Source organism: Vanellus vanellus (assembly GCF_965231255.1).
Source record: "Vanellus vanellus genome assembly, chromosome: 16".
Lineage (NCBI taxonomy): Eukaryota > Metazoa > Chordata > Aves > Charadriiformes > Charadriidae > Vanellus > Vanellus vanellus.
Genome location: NC_138921.1, coordinates 5,360,198 through 5,379,055, shown reverse-complemented (window position 1 = coordinate 5,379,055; position 18,858 = coordinate 5,360,198). Strand labels below are relative to the sequence as shown.

The following is an 18,858-nucleotide window of genomic DNA, read 5'->3' as shown; positions in this document are numbered from 1 at the left end:
ATAAATTCACCAATAATCATTTTTACAGCATTTTGCAGAGAATCTCAGTGCAGTTCGCAAATGTTCAGCAGAGCTCAGAACTGCAAACGTGCAGGCAGTGCTCCACCCTCCCGCAGCGGGGAGTCTAGAGCAGAGAGAGATTAAAAGACACATCACTATGGCATCTTATTACAACTACTGCTCTGAACTTTGCTTTCCTGCTATAAAGGCACATTTTACATTTCTTTTAGGTGTTTCTTCATTAATCCTGCTATTTCCTATGTACTTCAATCACCCTGATAGTATTTTTGTTTTGTTCCCATAAAGCAGCAACATGAACAGGTCTTTCTGATGTCTTACAAGATCTGCAAAGTTTGAAAAACGTTTAAGAAGATGAGACAGCTTCAGAAAAAAAACAAATCAACCCTATTAAAGAATAGTTACCAGAGACCTCCAAGACAAGCTTAGAAGTTCTATTTATCCCACTATCACTATTTTCCACCAAGACTCTTTAAACTAAATATCCCTGAAAGTGAGGAAAAGCATCTTAAACACTGTGCGTACACATGCATTTTCTCACTTAGTGTTTTCAAAACACTTGCTAGAAAATAGATTAACAAAGATGATAGTTTGAGGTTGGTTTTTTTTTTTTTTGATTGAAACACAACAGAACAAGAAAGGAGATGTAAAATTTTGTATGCAAACAGTTTCTAACACAAAATCTACAGAACACAACACTGTCAGATGGCAACATCAGAAAATGTGCAAAGTTACCACTGAAAAGAGAAAACTCTAAGAGAAAAATCTATTCTGCTGCTAACTATGTTAGCACTTCATCTTTCTCTTGCACAGTCCCCGAAGTGTTCCTCTTCCATCAACTGCACCTTAAGCACTTTGATTCAATGCAAGTTACTTTACAGAGAAGGTGCTGGCCAAACCTGTCAATGTCAGCTTCTGGGAGGAGATCATAGCAACCCTCAGTGTAATCGTTCTGCAGACTCTGCCGGTCAGGGAAGTAGTCCGTGGTAAGAGGGAGACATGCCGGAGTAGTGAGAGATTTCCAGTCCACTCCAACTGTACAACAGAAGCCTGGCACTACGGGGGGAGCAGACAGCGTCAGAACTGCCTCGTTGTATCATTGGGGGGCAGACAGTGGGGGCATATATGGTCACCCATGAAAAAACAGGGTGCAGAGGAAGATGTAAGGAATGTGTAAAGAGGAAAGTTAGAAAGAATGAGGGACAAAAAGAGTTGGCATAAAGTCAACAGGGACAAAAAAAGGGGTGGAATGGGAAGAGAAAAGGAAAGTAGGACGGGAAGAAGGGAGGGAGAGAAAGAGACAGAGTTTGTTAAACAATGCAGTGCACATGCTAATTCAATCCCATCATGCAAATGGCATTCAAAGTTAATACATTTAATTTTCTGTTGATTGAAAGCTAGAGCTGACATAGCCACCGCTCTTCCAAAACTACAGTAAGTCAGGTGCAGTTACTCATTATTAATAAAACAGATCAACATTCCAAGTCTGAACAAGAAAATCAGACCAGCTTCGCATCCCAGACAACTGCAGAAGGAGCTGGGGATGAGGAGAGAAAGAATGACAGAGCAGCCTCTTTCTGGAATAGTACAACAGCAGAAAAGAGTATTTCTACAGTTATAAAAACAGAAGACAGATCCAGGGGGGTGGGAAGACCAGAAAAATAGTAACTTGGAAAGCAATCCTTACCCACACCCTTTCCTAGAGTTATGTTGCAGTTTTGAGATTACAGAGATCTAAAACTAGACATTGAAAAGCAAAAGCTAACTAAATTATATCAAGTCATCAGTTCACTACTGCACTACATTCTAACTTGCCTCAAACCATCTATATCAAGGTATTTGGCCAACTACTAATTCTTAACTTCCTGTCCTGTCATAGAAATCTTACAGACAGAAAGTTATTCTACTAGCAAAATGTTAACATTAATGGCAGGAGCACTGCCCAAGAAAGTAATACGGGACAGACCACTATAAAGAAAACGTTTTCTTAAGCAGTCACACACTTGCTTCTGTATTAGACGAAGGCAGCTATTTCTTAGTAAACAGTACCAAATTCAGAAACTGACTGTACTACTTCTGCTTCAACTAGCTGGTGCAAAGAAAACTTTTCATATTGAGAGGCAGATAAAAGTTCAACATCTTAAGCTTTTTGCATAATACTGTCTGGTAAGGAAAGAATTTCAAATGTAATACGACAACCAGTTTCACGTATTCTTAAGAGAGACAGAACTGCCATCCCAGTGAGAGAGACAGTACAGGGAGATCCTGCAAATTACTGCAGGGCAAAATAAACTACTGCCAAAAGCCCAGTAGGTTCCTCAGTTTCTTGCCTACCACCTCCTGATGCCTCTATATATGTACATGCCCTTTCCCTCCCTACCTTCCCACCTATGCAAACTCTTTTCCAAACCTTTCTCCTGCTTACTTGGATCCGGAGAGTTAGAGACAGCATCTTCCAAGGAATCCTTGTTCTGAGTTTTGAGGTTCATCCCTACAAGAAAGAAATATGCTTTTTATTTTAAGCAATTATGGACTTAACTTTCATTTCAAATAAAAATAAATCAAAAGCATGCAAATGTTTTAAGAATATGGCATTTCTCTCCTTGGAAAGAACTCAGGGTTCTGCAGAGCAGAAAAACACGAAGCCAACTAACAAGGAAAATAAAGACATCTTGGATGAAATTTGAACATCTCATTAGAAGTGTTCAGTAGCTAAAAAACAAGCAAAAACCACCTCCCCAAAATGGTGAAACACACCTTGAAAAATACATGCCATAAAAAAGCAAATAACAAAAAAAGAAGAGTCATCTGTAATCACTTAGCTTGCTAATCTCAAGGTCTCAGCAGCAAAGTATTTTTAAATACATTCAGTACCCCAAAACGGAATGTTTTTTATTGGTTCTCTCATTTTACGAACAAGGGATAAGTTAAAAGGAAGAATTTCATAAAACACAGGAGCAGCAAGAAAGGAAATCATAACAGACCGTTACCTGATGGGAGAAGAGAACCCATATATAAGATTCTAATTATCTAAGACCCTAAAGAGTCCAAGTAATTCATGAAAATCATGACATAGATTTACTCCAATTCCAACATTTTTAGGCATAAGCTACTAGTACACATTTCACCTCTCTGCCAGGGGGCAGGAAGGAAACAAAGCAAACAGTTCTTCTTGATTCAGCAAATAAGAACTACCTTTGCATCCCTTGCCAGCCTAAAAATTTGGAAGTATTAATTAAGCCCCTATTAATTCAGTGCCCCTAAATAGGCCCAATATATTAATTACAGACTGTTTAAAACTATCATGTTCTGAAAAGGCAGCAACTTCCATTATGTTTCAACTTGTAAGATATACCTTGGTCCATACCTCACTAAGAAAGAATAATAACGAAGTTTTTATTCATTGTGAAAGAAGATGAAATGATAGCTATTGAAGAGACGCTCAGGTTTTGAGCAAAATGCAGCTTATTTGGTTTATACTAATCTAAATAAAGACTAATAAGGTACGTAAGACGGATGAAAATTTATATTTAAGTTTTGATTAGGACTTAAGACGCTATGGTTTTTCTCACTGTCGAATGGACTTGTTCTATGCAGCCTATTAACCTGGAAAACAAATACTAAAACTACATCTCAGTGAACACTGAGCCAACATGATGCTATGGTATCCCTTGACCAGTTCTTCCTAGTCCTCATTTCATATGTCTGCTCTATTTGCATCAATATTTGTGCAGCTACAGTGAAACAATCCATACAGCAAAGAGAAACTCCAGTTACTCTTCATTTGGATCAGATCCCTGAGCTGGTTCATCATGTAGCTGTATAAACAGCTGATGTGGCACATGAGAGGAAACGAGCAGCTAAGGAGACAAGAAAAATTGCTGACGTAAAAGGCATTTATCAAAATACAAATTTCAGGAAGCCTCCATACATTTAAAAGGAGCCGTTTTTATAAAACTAGCTTATGTGGATTTATCCAGGAAATTGGTATCAACATCATAGCTGTTACTCTAAATAGCATTTACTAGCAGAAAGGATGGTTATCTGCTTCCATGATGATGCCAGTAAAACAGCAGAGGAGCTGGATCAAATTGACATTCATCTTTCACCAACTCTGCTGATGCCATCTGCCATCTAGTTAGGGAATTGCAACAAGATTTATTTGCTCTGAACGATCATCTACCATCTGCTGGACAATAAAGACAACATACTGAACGTCAATGTAAATAGATGGGGTAATTTTTCACTGTGAAGCCCACGTTGCAGCAAAACATGCTGTGGGCAGCAGAGGAGAACCAGACTCACTGAGAAATCATATTTTTTTAAAGAAAAAAACCAAACAAAAAACCCAACCCAACCCAAAAACCTAAACCAAACCACGAACTGTTTCATTTTATAGGTGATTCAAACCATAAGGGAGAAACATAAGTCAAATCACTGAGTCACAGTGTGGCAGCTACAGATGGCTGAGGGTGTTTAGTCAGGGAAGGTGCTCATAACGACTTTCATAAAGACAGACACAGATTAACTTCCACCACATACGTGATTTATATCCAGTCTACAGATACAAAAGACTTCCATAAAATGCAAGCATGTTTATTGCCAGGATATGCTCTGCATCTACATTAAGCAAGTTGTATCCAGCAGCTGAAATGCAGTTCAGCAATTGAGAAAGTAAACAAACTCTATGCAGAAGGCAGAAAAAAAAAAGTAAAGCAAGAAAATTAAATGTATTCAGATGAAATCCACATAAGGAAACAACAGAACAAAATTACTTGTAATGTAACTACATGAACACAAGACAAAAGAGACACAAGAAAACTAAGTCTGCTAACTTCAGGGCTCCTCAACATATGACCATAGGGGAAAACATAATTGTTTTCATCCAAGTGTAATTCAGAAGGGTGAATTTGTTTTAAAAAAATAACCTTTAAATTGGTTTTGAAAAAAAGAACAGAAGTCTTGAATGCTTTAGTCCAAAGGTGAATTTTTTTTTCCATGTGCCTATCTAAAAAGCACGTCCATAAAATCAGAAAGTAGGCTGCAAAAATCCAGACAGCACAACAGAACGCTTAGTGTGACATATTGTTCCAAGTACAGGATTCAAAAGAAATGTTGAGAATTTCCACTAATTTGGGTGTCTGGGTAAGGTAAGAAAGACAGCACTAATCTTCAACTGAAAGTACAGACATGTGTCTTCCCTCAAAAACATGATTAAATATTTTGGGTTGGGTGAATAACATTTAGTATAAGCAGCGCCATGTTCAAAGTGCTTAAAATCTGGAGAAAGTGCATTTGTAGATAAGGCAAGAAATGGTAGAAAACTCTGAATCCCAGAACTTAGCACGCAAAGTAAACCTGCTTTTTTACAGTTTCTCTCAAAACCTAGATACAAGCAAACTTCATTCTCTCCATCAGCTTGTATATGTAAAATATATAAATTCAAACAAGTTTCTTAATCCAAAGGGTGACACCTTAAGGCAACCCCACCCAGAAAAAAAAAAAAAAAGATTTCTGAACAATACCAGTGCACATTTTGGTTGGGTTTTTTTTTTTTTTTTTTTTGTGTCTGGACATCAGTGCTTTGTTATTAGGGAACAAGGCAACCGCCCCAGAGCTTATCATATGTAAACAATAATCCTTCTATGCTGAAGTTTATAAAACATACCTAGAGAAGTAGAGATACATTAAACAAAAACAAACGGAAAAACCCCAAACAACAAACCAACCCAATAAACAACTACACATCAAAAAGTCCCAGTAAGAGCATTAACAGATCACTCAACGTTGAAAGTTGTTTTCCCATTATTGATTCTTTCTCCTTTGTAATGCCTGGTCCACCCACCTTCCGTGACTTCTGGCTCTATTACTTTGTCACTGCTAACAAGGAAAGGCCTTCTCTCCTAACTCCATGCTCCATCACTGCTTTGTTACCTGCACCGTTGCTGCCAGCCAGACCGTTAGAGTACTCTTCTGTTCCGCTGAAGCTCAGGAAAGAGGCATTGTCACCTGGATGCCGAGAGCTGATGTGTCTGGGGAAAACCAAGAGCGCCTGTATTATACAAGTTTTCCTCACTCATGCCATTCCCTGCTTTTAGCAAGAGCTGATATAACAAATAACAAGTAATCAGCCTGCCATCTCAGCTGCGCCAGCGGTGAAACCACGCTCTTAATGGTGTTTGCTGAGATGGTAACAGGCACAAAAGCAGCACAGAGAAGGCTGTAACAATATTCCATATCTGTCCATACTGTTTGTTCTTTGCTTCTAGCAATAATCAATGCACTGTCTTTGCAGGACAGTGGAGAACCAGCTACTCATATACCTCCAGGAGAGGAATAAAACGTAGCTAGTTATTTACAGATCTGATTTCATGGTCTATAAAACCAATATTCCAGACTGAGCAAATTGCTTTGGATGAGTATGTCATCCACAGAGACCAAAGACATCAAGAAAATTATCAAGAATATGACACAAGAGACTGGGCTTAATGACAAGATACTTTAGCACACTAGGATGTACATATGCAGTAATAAAAAAGCAATATTTTTTTTAAAAGTAGAACTGGAGAACAAAGTTGGTGAGGATGATGTCATATTAAATTATGCAACACAAAGAGATTACAGTATTCTAAAGAACAATACAAAGTATAAGATAGGACAACAATTTCCCTGTAAAAGAAAGAAAAAAGCATGAAAAATAATTAAGTAGTGCAATTTCCTGAAGGAGTGCTTAAAGATAGCAGGAAAAAAAAAACAACTCTGAAAACGAAAAAGGCACAGGATACCAGCAGTGTCCTCACTCACCCTGGGCATCCAGAAACAATACATAACACAAATTTCTACAAGCACGCAAGAGGAAAGTTAATGTTGAAGTTAATGATGAAAAATGATGAAAAAACCCAAACTTATTGGCAATTCTAAAGTTGCCTAAGCTACTAAAATGCTTTTGGCAAACAACATTTAATGACGAGTGAAAAACATGGACAAAATGTTACCAATAAAAGAACAATCAGATAAAAAATGGGTAAGACAATATCTGGAGAGTGGAGAACAACTCTGCAGCTTGGAAAATGGCCTAAGTGAACGATCGCATTTCTCTCACTGTAAAAACAGCCTCCCCACAACCATGCCACATCCAGTAACACCGGGATCTTTTTCGCTTCTCAGAGCCAACAATTAATATAAGCTTCCAACACTGACCAAAGCTTCTTTTTTTTTAAAAGAACACTAGTTTATGAACACATTTGCATGCCATCCCTGATGTTTATGATGGCTGTATTTCTTACATGGGGAAGACAGGACTGAATGGGTAGCACTGAAATTGCTCAACAGTTACTGTGAGGCAAAGCTACGCTCTGTGCTAAAAAGCGTTCTATTCTGGGATGAAGGTCACAGCTATTGGGATAGTAAGTCACGAATTAAAGACACAGGCTTTTATAAGGCAATTTTGGACAATTCCATGAATGATGCATTGTACTGCTCGTACACTGCAAACTCTCTGTGATAACCTACCACCTTCCCCAAATTAGGAGAGGTAAACCATCTCCAGCCTTGCCAAAAGACCTTTATATCTCATAATAAAAGTATAAACTGCATACGTGGCATTGACACAACATATTATAGGTTGTGATCTTTAAGTTTAATAACTGTCTTACTGTAACATATATAAAATATTAAGGAAAAGGGATGTTTGTGTACAGTCTACACAGATTCATCCTAAGGACCTCACCTGCCGGTTGCCTCATGGTAAGCCAGCTCCAGCAGCTCAGCAGAGGAATGTGTCAAATCCTGCTGCCCATTGCCCTGCATTTCCGCCATATTCTGACGGGTTTGATGATGGATCTGGATAGCTTCTCCTGATGGACCTGCACAGTTACAGTTTGACCATTAATCACCACATCTGCATTGATGCCTCCGTTGCTTGTACCCTCCTTTTGTCAACACCACAGGCAATGCTGACTAATGGAAATTAAGAAAGCACGTTTACAAAAATCTTCAAAGACTTGAACCTCTGGCATCTTCTCTGAAGGCAGAAAAGCAGAATATTCTTTAAAATATTTTGGAGGGCCTACTTACAAGGCACTAAACAAATATGAGAACAATTCAGCATCTGAAAGTCAACCAAATTATAGTTATGATGCACTTCAACAGCTTCCATCTACTATAAGATTATTCCATACTACCTGATATGCTTCAAGTTTGCCAACAGATGGTAACATTTTCAGAAAGAGGATCTCCGATTTATCAAGCCAATACACTTAGTTCAGCCTCTGTTACAGTGCAGAGTACTTTAAGACACCAGAGGTCACATTGGTTCTCTTGTTTGGATAGCTCTTGGACAAGGAAAAAGTAACAGCAATTTAATATGCTGTGAAACAGACTTACCCACAGGAAAAGTGTGCATCCAGCGCCTCCTGTTAGATGTGAGTTTCATGGGCATGCGGGATGGGGCAAATGGGTTTATCAGCGCTCGCTGGGGTGTATATCCCCCAGGCCGAATGTGCAGCATGGATTCTGCACTGCCCACGTGGAACCTCCCAGGGGCACTGGAGTCACGCTGCTGAGACTCCAGCATGTTCTCAAGGACATCTAGAAAACACAACTTAAAGTCAACGTGAGATCACGCAGAAGCCAAGCAAAAGAGAATGAATTGCTTAGGGATATGAGGATTCCCCAGGGTAAGTGGGAATAAGGAGAACTGAGGAATAGGCAAGGAGAGAAGCTGAAAGGAATTTAAATATATTCTGCAAGTTGCAATGTAAACAAGAATCCAGACAAAAAAGAACTTTATTCCCTTTGCCATTACAGCATTGCTGTATACTGTGTCACTTTATACTAAATGATGTCATAAGGAAACCACTTGCTAAGTCAACTATGAAGAATTACTCGGAGCTTTAAGAATTCCTGAGAAATCAAAAGACTGACACACCAGAAACTTCAGGATGAGTACCGAAGACATATAAGAAGCTACAAATGAGCAACATATGCCTTTTTTGTAATATTCAGATTTGACCACTGAAATAAGGGATTACTTCAAGAAGGCACGGAACATGATTTCAGCTAGCAGTTTGTCATTAGTATTCAATGTAGAACACAAGTGCAGTTATTTAGAAATAGGAGAAATAAACCAGGTGACTAAGTGGCAATTACTCTGTTCAACAAATGGAAATCCCAAAGAGAAGGAAGGGTCTCATTTACCACTCTGTACTGCCAACTAGAACATGTGAAAAACTTCCAGTTTCTCTGACTCTTCCCTCCCCGCCAGTCCTATTCCACACACATCCCCATCCAGTCGCACACCTTCAGCTGGGTCACAAGACTATCCTTGAAACTAAAGGAGTAACAGAAATGCAAAAAAAAAAAAAGTGTATATTAACTGACAGCAGGGGAAAACACGAAAGGTAAATGTAATGTGAAGTACACTGTGTGATGGCAGTTCCACACCAGTAAATCCAACTCCTGTAACAGGATAAATATGGTATCAGGTGTCATACAGCACAACATGAAAAAAAAAAAAAAAAAAACAAAAACATAGAGAGCCTTCAGGGATAGATTTTACAGAAGATCAAGCAATTGCAGGAGGAATGCAATTTACCTAGAAATGAGCTGGGTTGCAAGATACTGCATACTGTCTGAGAACAAAATTAAATCAGAAGGGAAAAAAGGAGACTGTCAGCACTGCTAACACACCGAGATAGCTCAGCAGTATGGTGTCAAAAGAAAGGATCCAGAGAGTGACTATTAATGACAACAAATCCCCACAGAGAGAAGTTATAAGCAGTGTCCCCCAGGGCTCACTCCTAAGGCCAATTCTCATTTGACAGATTATAGGTGACCTGGATAATAAGTTACTTGTATATGTCCACATCTGCAGGCAGGCACAGGAGAATAGTCAAAGATTAAAGAAGGCAATAGACAAGGGAAAAGAGCAAATCGGTGTCAGGAAACTTCTATTTAGGACAAGGCAATAAAAAAAGCAATGGAATTGGACAAGGATAACAAAGGGAGAACACACAGCCAGCCATAGCTGGAGCTGTGGAAAAGGTGTACCATGAACGCTCATATAAGCTCCATCTCCCCTGCACTGGCCTGGCAGTGGCCAACACAAACTTCCATCTTCTCTCTCCCCTCTCACCATCTAAGGTACTTTCCATCTGTCTTAGGCTGACCTCTGGTGCTGGTATAGCCCAAAGAGCTGCTGACTTCACATTGGTGCAGATGAGGCCGTGGAATCATCAGGATGTTGGAGATCTTGCCCAGCGAGCTGTCATCAGAGGCCTGGCTCCTCACCTCCTCTGGGGGCAGCACACGGCTCTGCAGAGAAGGGCTGCAGGAGACGTCATAGGAACTAGAGCTCTTTCTGGTACGACTTTCTCTCTCCCTCACAGACCTGCTGAAAACAAACCGGTATGTCCAGTGATACGAAAGAGAGATTAATTCCTGGGTTATCAAGGGGCTTGAACAGGCCCAAGTCATGCAAGAGACTCAATACTCAATTGGTGAACTCAATAAGAGGACTATGAGGAAGCTATCACTATTTTTTTTTTTTTTTTACTATGTAGGTACGACATACTTTTGTGCATCATACAATAGAAGAACAGAACACTAAAATGCTTCCAGCGCAATGGCTGTGAAAAGAGCACGCTCAACTCTATATGCAGTTACAGACACCACACCAAGCTGGTAACATAGGTGTGGTCTAGAAGATACTACACCTGAGCGTACGGTGCTAGGAACACATAGGTATAGGGAAACTAGTCAGAATTATTAACTACATTAAACTGCATTAGCGTCTTCCAGCATAGATTTCTATGAGCTTCTCGTATTAACAACTGAGTCCACATGCAGTTTCCTCAGATTTAGGCAATGTTACTGAAAGGAAAGCAAAAAAATACTCCAAAACCAGTTCATCAATCCCATGTCCCTGAAAAAACACTAAAATTTATAGGTTGTGCAATGAATTTGGCCAGGACCTGAGAATAATTGGTCTTTCTTCTCAGACGCAAGGCCATTGAATATTTCAGAACCTGCACTCTGCTTCTCTGTTTCTTCTCTCATTCAGCAAGGCATCATTTTCAGGGAAGATTCCCTACCACTCTACGTTCAGTACCAGTGACTAAGCAGTGCATCAAATTATTATTATTTCTACAACTCTGTGCAAGTCTATTGTGCAAGTACTTTCTTACCCAGCTTGCAAAATCTGCTAGGAACTTAGCAAGGGAGACTAACTTCATTCTACTTCAGACAAAATTAAAGACGTAAGGAAAAAGTACTTACGCCTTTTCCTAGATCCCACAAACTATCTTAGAAATAAAATACCGGACAAGCAGCTTTTTGTTCAACTGTAAGACGTGAAGCTTAATTCTCCTTATATTTCTCAAAGCATTTTATGCAAGAAGAAATAAACCATAACATGGCTACTCTAGAACCAGTACTCTCACAAGCCACTTACCTGAAAGTGGTACAGCGCTGGGCTCTGGACGGGCCTGGCAGTCTGAACACCTGGGCATCATACCCATCATAATCTACCTGGATAGGCAAGGCATTCTCAGCATCTTTTGGAGCCCCTAATGCTGAAATAAAAATCATACAGCTGGAACCTCTTTCAAAAATGTTCAAGCGCAAAATGTGCAAGTTAGAAGTATCCAACCCTCACCACTAAGAAAAGTATCTATTCCACAAGCAATACATTTAAAGGCCTCATGATAACTGAGCTGCTCCAGCTGCTCTGTTCAAGTCGGTGCCTCTGAATCAGGGTTGCTGAGGCCCTAATATCTTCCCCTGTATATCCAAGACATTAAATGAATAATCAAAAAGTCAATCCTTGTATGAACAGATGCCTCAAGCTCCCTCACAAGGGAACTGCACGTTTTAAAGCATCTTTGAAAGAATGGACAGTACATTTTAGAATGTACACCTACTCAAAATGAGGTGGTATTAGAAGAATGCAGACTTCCCCCTCTGCAATTCTGTGGTCATAGCACTGACAACATCCCAAGCCGGTGAATGCCCTCCTGTCCTACTCCCACGAACAGTACCACTAGCACACCAGCGTGATACCTTCTATTCCTCTAGCCTGGTGACAAGCAGCAGGGACAGAAACTCACCCCTCCATATTAGTTATTTGCCAAGAAGGCAACTGATATGTGCACATTAACATCACAGATAACGACTATGTGGTTTTGATGGTTTTCTGCAACAATTGTCCCTTCCCATATCTCATCAGTAGTGTTTTTGCTAAAGCGTCATTGTCTTCCTATCACTATTCATTAGTTTGGGAGTCAGTGGGAGAGATCATTCCAGAACAGAATTACTCACAGGCATCTCGGTTATTTTTCGCTTTCTCAGTCAGTGGCTGGAGGGTCCAACAAAGGAAGTGTGAAGTGACAAAAACAATCCAAAACAAAACAAGAGAGTGCAAGAGAAAAGACAAGAGAGAAGGGAGACAGTCAGCATGTTCTGAGGAAATATGCCCCAGTGTAATCAAGCAAAGTTTATCCTGCTGAATCAGCGAGGCAGCTACACCACTTCAGAAGTATTAAATACTGATACTCTGCCACAAATCTGTGTGAAAAACACATCTTTGTCAACACCTTTCCACGTCTCCACAGAGTTCTTTGTTACAGAACCTCAAACCAGGACAAGAATGAAACTAATTGCTATGGTGGCTAAAACATTTCTCACCTAGTTTCATCCTAGATAGGAAAGACCTACAAACCGGTACCTCATTCACCATCTCTACAACAATCATTACAGCTTTGCTTTCGCTGTCTTTTAACACAGAAATTTAGTTATAGCTGTTGGAATACTTGCTAGAAAGATTCTGATGCTTGGCTGAGAAAAGGTATCTGACAAGCTAGTTAGAAGAAAAGATAAATCAGAAAGATACCTACTTTTCTTCCTGCCAGCTTGATCCGTGGAGTGAAGCTGTTACACAGGAGCTGGCTTTTGGACGTGTAAAAACTGAAAGGAAAAACAGGGTAGCTCAGCTGTCTTCTAAGACTTGAACATAGTTGGTTAGCTACAGAGCAAACAGCCCGTGAATTTGAGCTATCTGGTAGAGGGAGAAAAGGGGATACCTTTCTCTGCATAAGACAACATATGGAAAATACTGACAAATGGTTAACCTGAGAGAAGCTATTATTTTCTTAAAGACCAGCCTGTGATTCCCATATTGTCTCAGCATAGACCTCTTCTTAATATGCTTACATCTGCATTCCCCAGTTCAATTCCTCTTTCTACAGAAAGGTATCCACTTTCTATACAGTACTGTGCAGTTTACACGACTCTCTCCCATATTTACACTACAGTAATGAATCACACAAGCTGCTTGAAAACCATAGACCTCCTTCCAAAGTATTTGAAGTAATTTATTCATTAAGATCTGTTTCTTGTTATCTGAATCTTTTAAATCCTACCTTAGGCTTATAATAAGCTTTCAAACACCTTTTTCCTCTACAGCAAAGATCAGATGCCTCCCAGCCACTCAAAAATACTGGATAAAAGCAACCCATGAATGGTAAACAGCCAAGACAGTCAATTAATGCATGCGGATAAAATGGCGTATTAAAAGAGAGTAAAAAAGATAATCCTACAGCAGAACAAGGACTGAGGAGGTAGTTTTCATCCTGAGCCCTGATCTCTATGTGTAGGGAAAGAAGAGAGAGTATTATGGCACAGAATGTTTAACAGAAAGCAGAAAGGAAACCTACCATGTCTTGGAGCAAAGCAAAGTTAACACTGAGCCTCAGTGTTTCTTGCAACTGTTCCAACATTTATACATGTTATCTGCATTTTCTCTACTCGTAACTGTTCATTTGGGAAGTACTTGTTTTCACTAATAACCAATCTAGTGAAAGTGATTATATTTTTTGTTTACATTCCTGACTTCCTTCAAGCACAGCTAAAGGCTAGAACTAAGTTAGCTGGAAAGCGAGCTTAAGATCAAGACCTCTTCCTCTGCAAACTGCCTGTCATGTCTGATATGTTGCATTAATGCCGTGAGTTCTGGAAGAACACTCTTAGTTCTGCAAGACTATTATAATATATGTCTTTGCATCACAAGGAGAGCAAAGGAAATAAATAATGAAAGAAGAAAGACAATTCAACAGATTATGAAGAGGAAAGTGAAGCAGAAGCGTTTAACAAAGGTTGATAGAGTTCACCTACCTATGGTTTATCCAGTGTGGAATATTGTAGTCATCACCCAATCTGGAGTCGCCAGGTCCACAGCGGTTATGGAGCTGTAAAAGTGATTCAGAGGCATAGCAACTAGTTATGTCTACCTAGTCACAAGACGAGTTAACATTTCTAGTAGGAGCAGAAAGAAGAGAAAAGAAGCATGCATTACCTTAAAGAGTGGTACAGCATGCAATGGTTGTTCTCCCATGCATACCAGGTCCACACCTATCCCTGTAAAAAAAGAACAGTAGAGTTCAGCTGCCTACCAAGCAGGACTGATATGCTAAGCCAAAACAGATCATCAATTTGAGCTGAAGGCCCAATTTGTATTCCTATCAGATTTTAAGATGTACTTATATTGAAAAATGGTAGTTAACAGTCCTGTGGTATGGTTACAAACCAACAGTACCACTGGGGATATAAGAAATGTTTCTTCTAAACCAATTCTAAACTAATGCAAGTCATGCAAGATTATCCTTTAAGAGGAAGGTCTGCATGGACAGATGAAGCTCTCCATCACAAACAAAAGAAATGAGATGCCTGTAAGTTCTCCAAAAAGCTGCCCATTTCAATGTGAACTGCAGACACAAGTCTTCCAGTTGTAACCCCTCTTTCCAGAGCGCACAAGTTACAATAGATACTTTTTCATAGCAAGGAAGGGGTAGCGCTTTTCCAAATACATTTCTTTGCCTTCATAAAGATTGCACAGTATTGCTACTTATTTACCATTGTCTATCATCCGCTGTTTGGTTAGAATCATAAGGAGTCGATCAACTTCAAATACGCCCACACCAGGTGTGATAACCACAGACATCTGGCCAGTCCGATCAAAGTTCCGGTTTATGTAATGCTTGTCAAACACTAAGAGAAAGAATTAGGGAATACTTTAAAATTAAAAAGATGCTGGAGTTTGGTTTTTTTTTCCCCCCCCAGAGCAAGGGAGGTGACTCTCTATTAACAGTGGTATTAAACAAGTTTCCACAAAGCACATGCAGGCATGAGAGTGCTTGTGCACAGCCTTGTCCAATCAATACATGTTAAAACTACAGGAGAGAGAGGAGTTAGGGCAGAAAAAAAGATGGGAACCAGATGCATAAAAAGGAGTATTTTTTTCACATGCTTAGTGTTTCCTTTAAAACATCTCAAAAAAAAAAAAAAACAACCTACAACCAAAACCAAACCAACCAACAAACCCCCAAAAACCCCAAGGTAAAGTGCATTGCTAATCATTTTAAATAACATCCTGTGTTCCCTCCCATTGGAGCAACAAGACAGCCATTAAGGTGACAGAATGACATGTGATGTACGGAATCACAAAAAGCACATCTCCGGAGAGCCTTTCCAGCCCATCAAATCGATCTCCCTGATAAAACAGATGAATCAGCTTCACCTAAATCACATTTGATTTAACCTGATTTTGAAATGCTTCCATAACTTGAAATTTCAACTTCTATTTCAAGAGGTTCTCATACAGATACACAGCTAGTAGAAAAAGTTTCATCCCAACCCTGTAAATGGCTCCCGAAGCCTGAAATACTCAGGCTTTGAGCGCCACTGGTTTTCCAAAGATGCACAAGAAAATTTCTTCTGAGGCTGAAAATGACAACTTAACCACCTAATACTTCCCTCCTCTTCACAGTGTTAATGAGCAAGCAACAGAAGTCCATACTCATTTATTGGCAGCTGCTTTCATAGTTCCTCCCCTGTATGTTTTAATCCATTGTTCATAACTTACCATTGAATGAAAGATTTATGGCCTCCAGGTAGTTCCCTTGTGCCGAAGTAGAATTGTAACCTGGAGGAAAGCCCTCTGGACAAGCGTTCAGAAGGAAAAAAAAAAAAAAAAAAATCATCTCTGTACAGATGAGCTTTAAAAAAAAAAAAAAGCAGCCAAAACCAACAAAAAAAAAATCACAGAAACAAACAACAAAATAAAACTGCATTTGTAGTAAATCATATCACCCCAACAAATTACAGGAAAAATTGGTATTGGTATATCTAACAGAAAGACCCAAACAAAATAGCCAGCCAGGAAGTACTAAGAGTTTACAGACAAATTAAAAAACAACAACAACAACACAACAACAAAAAACCACACAACAAAAAGAAACCAAAAAACCATGAGAGAAATAGAGAAATGGGTAAAAGCATGGGAAAGAAGGATTCTTGTACCTGCTTGCTCTAGTCGTACCAACACAGGATACTGGATGAAAAGCTTTTTAATGGTCACAAGCAATGAGGTCCACTCTTCTCGTCTCTCATTCTGAACTACAACTCTAGAAAGAGCACAACTTAATGAGGATCACGAAGGGAAGCTATGAAGAGGAAGTGAGAAGGGATGAACAAACTATATAAAAAGGACTGCACAAAAAGGTGTTTCTGCTTTCTGCTAGGCAGTACATTAGAACTACTGCATACCTGTTGCAATCCCTAAGGTGTAGATGCACACACAAAGCTGGGCACACCCCCAGCCAGAATAATCTCTCACTTCTAAATGGGTGATCAACATTGTATGTCAAATAGCATCACTGTTCTGCAAAGCAGTAGAAAAGCCCTAGCAGTTCAAAAGTCCCAGTTCAGAATCAAACAACAGCTTCGACAGCTGCATCTGTTGAGACCATCAGCCAAAGAGCTCCAGTACCTAACTGGGAACACTTATGGTTTCGGCAATGGTACCATCTGCTCTTCAACTACTCAAAAATGTAAAGATCTGAAAAATACCCAAGCCTTACGCAAAAACTACTCCCAACACTACAGAACTTCTATGTTTATCAGCAATTCCAATAGAGCACAGACAACACAATATTCACATGCTGACTTAGCAAATATGGGTGTGCACTCACAGACGGAATGAGGAATACTCATCGATTTTCTGACAGTTTCAGACATGGATGTTTTTCACTATCTTAATTCCTTGCAAGGTCCTACAGTTAATAATGTGATATTCTCCACATGAGTTGCACGTACACTGTGAGACAAGAGGTGAGAGAACTGGGAGGAAGACATACTTGTAAAAATCTTCATAAAATCTTCCCTCATGATCCTGCCGAATTGATGCACGATGCGTTTCCGGAAACTCGTCTGAAACAGAAGCAAAAGCGCATATTATCCTATGCGCTTGTATAGAAATGACTCATCTTTTCTGGTAAGAAGCTGATATTTCCATTAAAAAATACCCTAAACTTTGAGAAATATTAGCTCTCCTACACAATATTAAAATTGCTTTTAAAACAATATGACAGCTCGAGTATGATGAGGAAAACCTGCCATATATCCTTCCATGTAAGATTTTCACTGCAGTACTTTCATAAGAATGGCCGTGTATCCACAGTGCTTGGTAGGGAATACTTTGGATGTCAGCATAAAAAAAACAGGGGGAAAAAAAGTCACTGGCAGCCTGTGACCAACTTTCAAGAGAGAAGGAGATAGATTTTAAAATAGAAACATGAAAATACAGAATTTACATACCTATAGATTTTGCTTCGTAAAATGTTCTAGAAAATAGAACCACTGTCACTTCATGGCTGCAATTCTTCTCCTGTTCAAGAAGAAGAGTTGAAAAAAGAAAAGCTTAAGGGTCACATCCAGTAGAAAATTGTGTATATACACATATAGTAATACCCTCCTTCCCCTCACACCTAGGATCAAAAGTAGAAAAAAGTAGACTGCTATATTAATATACCTGCATGAGTGCTGCATACACCTTTATGAAATAACATAATGCTCTGTCCTGTTAATTCTGTGCATTAAACATTAAATGTGTGTTCACATTTAACAGGAGCACTCTCCACTAGTCTCTAAAGAAATTCCTCTCTATAGTTGCCAAGATACAAGATTTTTGTTTAATAAAATAAAGACAGTTGACTCAATCTGCTTATACATACTCATGGCACTTTGATATTCTTATTTGTTACTGTTTAGAAAGATACCCCAACAATTCCGGAGAAATAAAAAATTAAAACTTCACCAACCAGTTACAGTGCTAATGCATGCAATGGAATTAAGCTGTAAAGAGCACACTGGCCATACCCGCAAAAGGAAAAGCTTGGAAAAGCCCTGTGAGCCCCAGCATCCCTCAGGCCCAATGTGGTATAGTAGTATTAAAAGCAAAACAGGCATTTTACAGACAAGTCACACAGTGCTCCTAAAAACTCTCCAATGGACACAATGCACAATGAAAACAAGACAAACCTGTTGGGCACGCTCCTGCCCTCCTTAACATTCAGGATCATCATGAGCTGCACGATGCATGTACGTTAAACATCTCAGATTCCAGACTTTTGCCTTGTCTAGCTATTCTTTCAGTTTAGGTTGCAGATTTTATATATATGCCTTTTTTGAGTACCGATGTGGTTCTCTCAAGTCAGTGGAAGTCTGCTGCAGGACTGCTAACTGGTCTGAGCCAGATCATGCACCGAGACAGGAGACAGCTCTGGGTTGTTCAGCCATAAGAGGTAGTGAGGCTTTATCTGCTTTTGAAGCAGCTCACTTTCAAGAAGCTTGCACGTCATCAGTGGCCCACATACTACAACTTAGAACCCCCTCACACTAAAAGATAGCAGCACTAAATAGATTACACACTGTGCCAGGGAAATATTCAGAACAGAGTCCTAGAACAAATAAAAGTGTGTAAAACTGACTTGTGCATTACTGCACAAG

The 18,858-nt window shown here is 39.5% G+C and overlaps 1 protein-coding gene across 1 annotated transcript in view; it reads right to left on the bottom strand.

Moving 5' to 3' along the window:
* DEPDC5 (DEP domain containing 5, GATOR1 subcomplex subunit) overlaps positions 1–18,858 on the bottom strand; it is a 47,159-nt gene that overhangs the window by 21,991 nt on the left and 6,310 nt on the right. Inside the window, exons 10-25 of the mRNA XM_082491500.1 lie at positions 17,668–17,737; positions 17,208–17,280; positions 16,372–16,475; positions 15,935–16,009; positions 14,926–15,060; positions 14,369–14,430; positions 14,188–14,261; positions 12,912–12,981; positions 12,337–12,373; positions 11,471–11,591; positions 10,188–10,411; positions 8,404–8,607; positions 7,748–7,883; positions 5,953–6,050; positions 2,444–2,509; positions 918–1,101 (exon numbers count right to left, since the gene is read on the bottom strand). Coding sequence (XP_082347626.1) covers positions 918–1,101; positions 2,444–2,509; positions 5,953–6,050; positions 7,748–7,883; positions 8,404–8,607; positions 10,188–10,411; positions 11,471–11,591; positions 12,337–12,373; positions 12,912–12,981; positions 14,188–14,261; positions 14,369–14,430; positions 14,926–15,060; positions 15,935–16,009; positions 16,372–16,475; positions 17,208–17,280; positions 17,668–17,737 — 1,733 coding nt within the window. The remainder of the gene's footprint in view (positions 1–917; positions 1,102–2,443; positions 2,510–5,952; positions 6,051–7,747; positions 7,884–8,403; positions 8,608–10,187; positions 10,412–11,470; positions 11,592–12,336; positions 12,374–12,911; positions 12,982–14,187; positions 14,262–14,368; positions 14,431–14,925; positions 15,061–15,934; positions 16,010–16,371; positions 16,476–17,207; positions 17,281–17,667; positions 17,738–18,858) is intronic.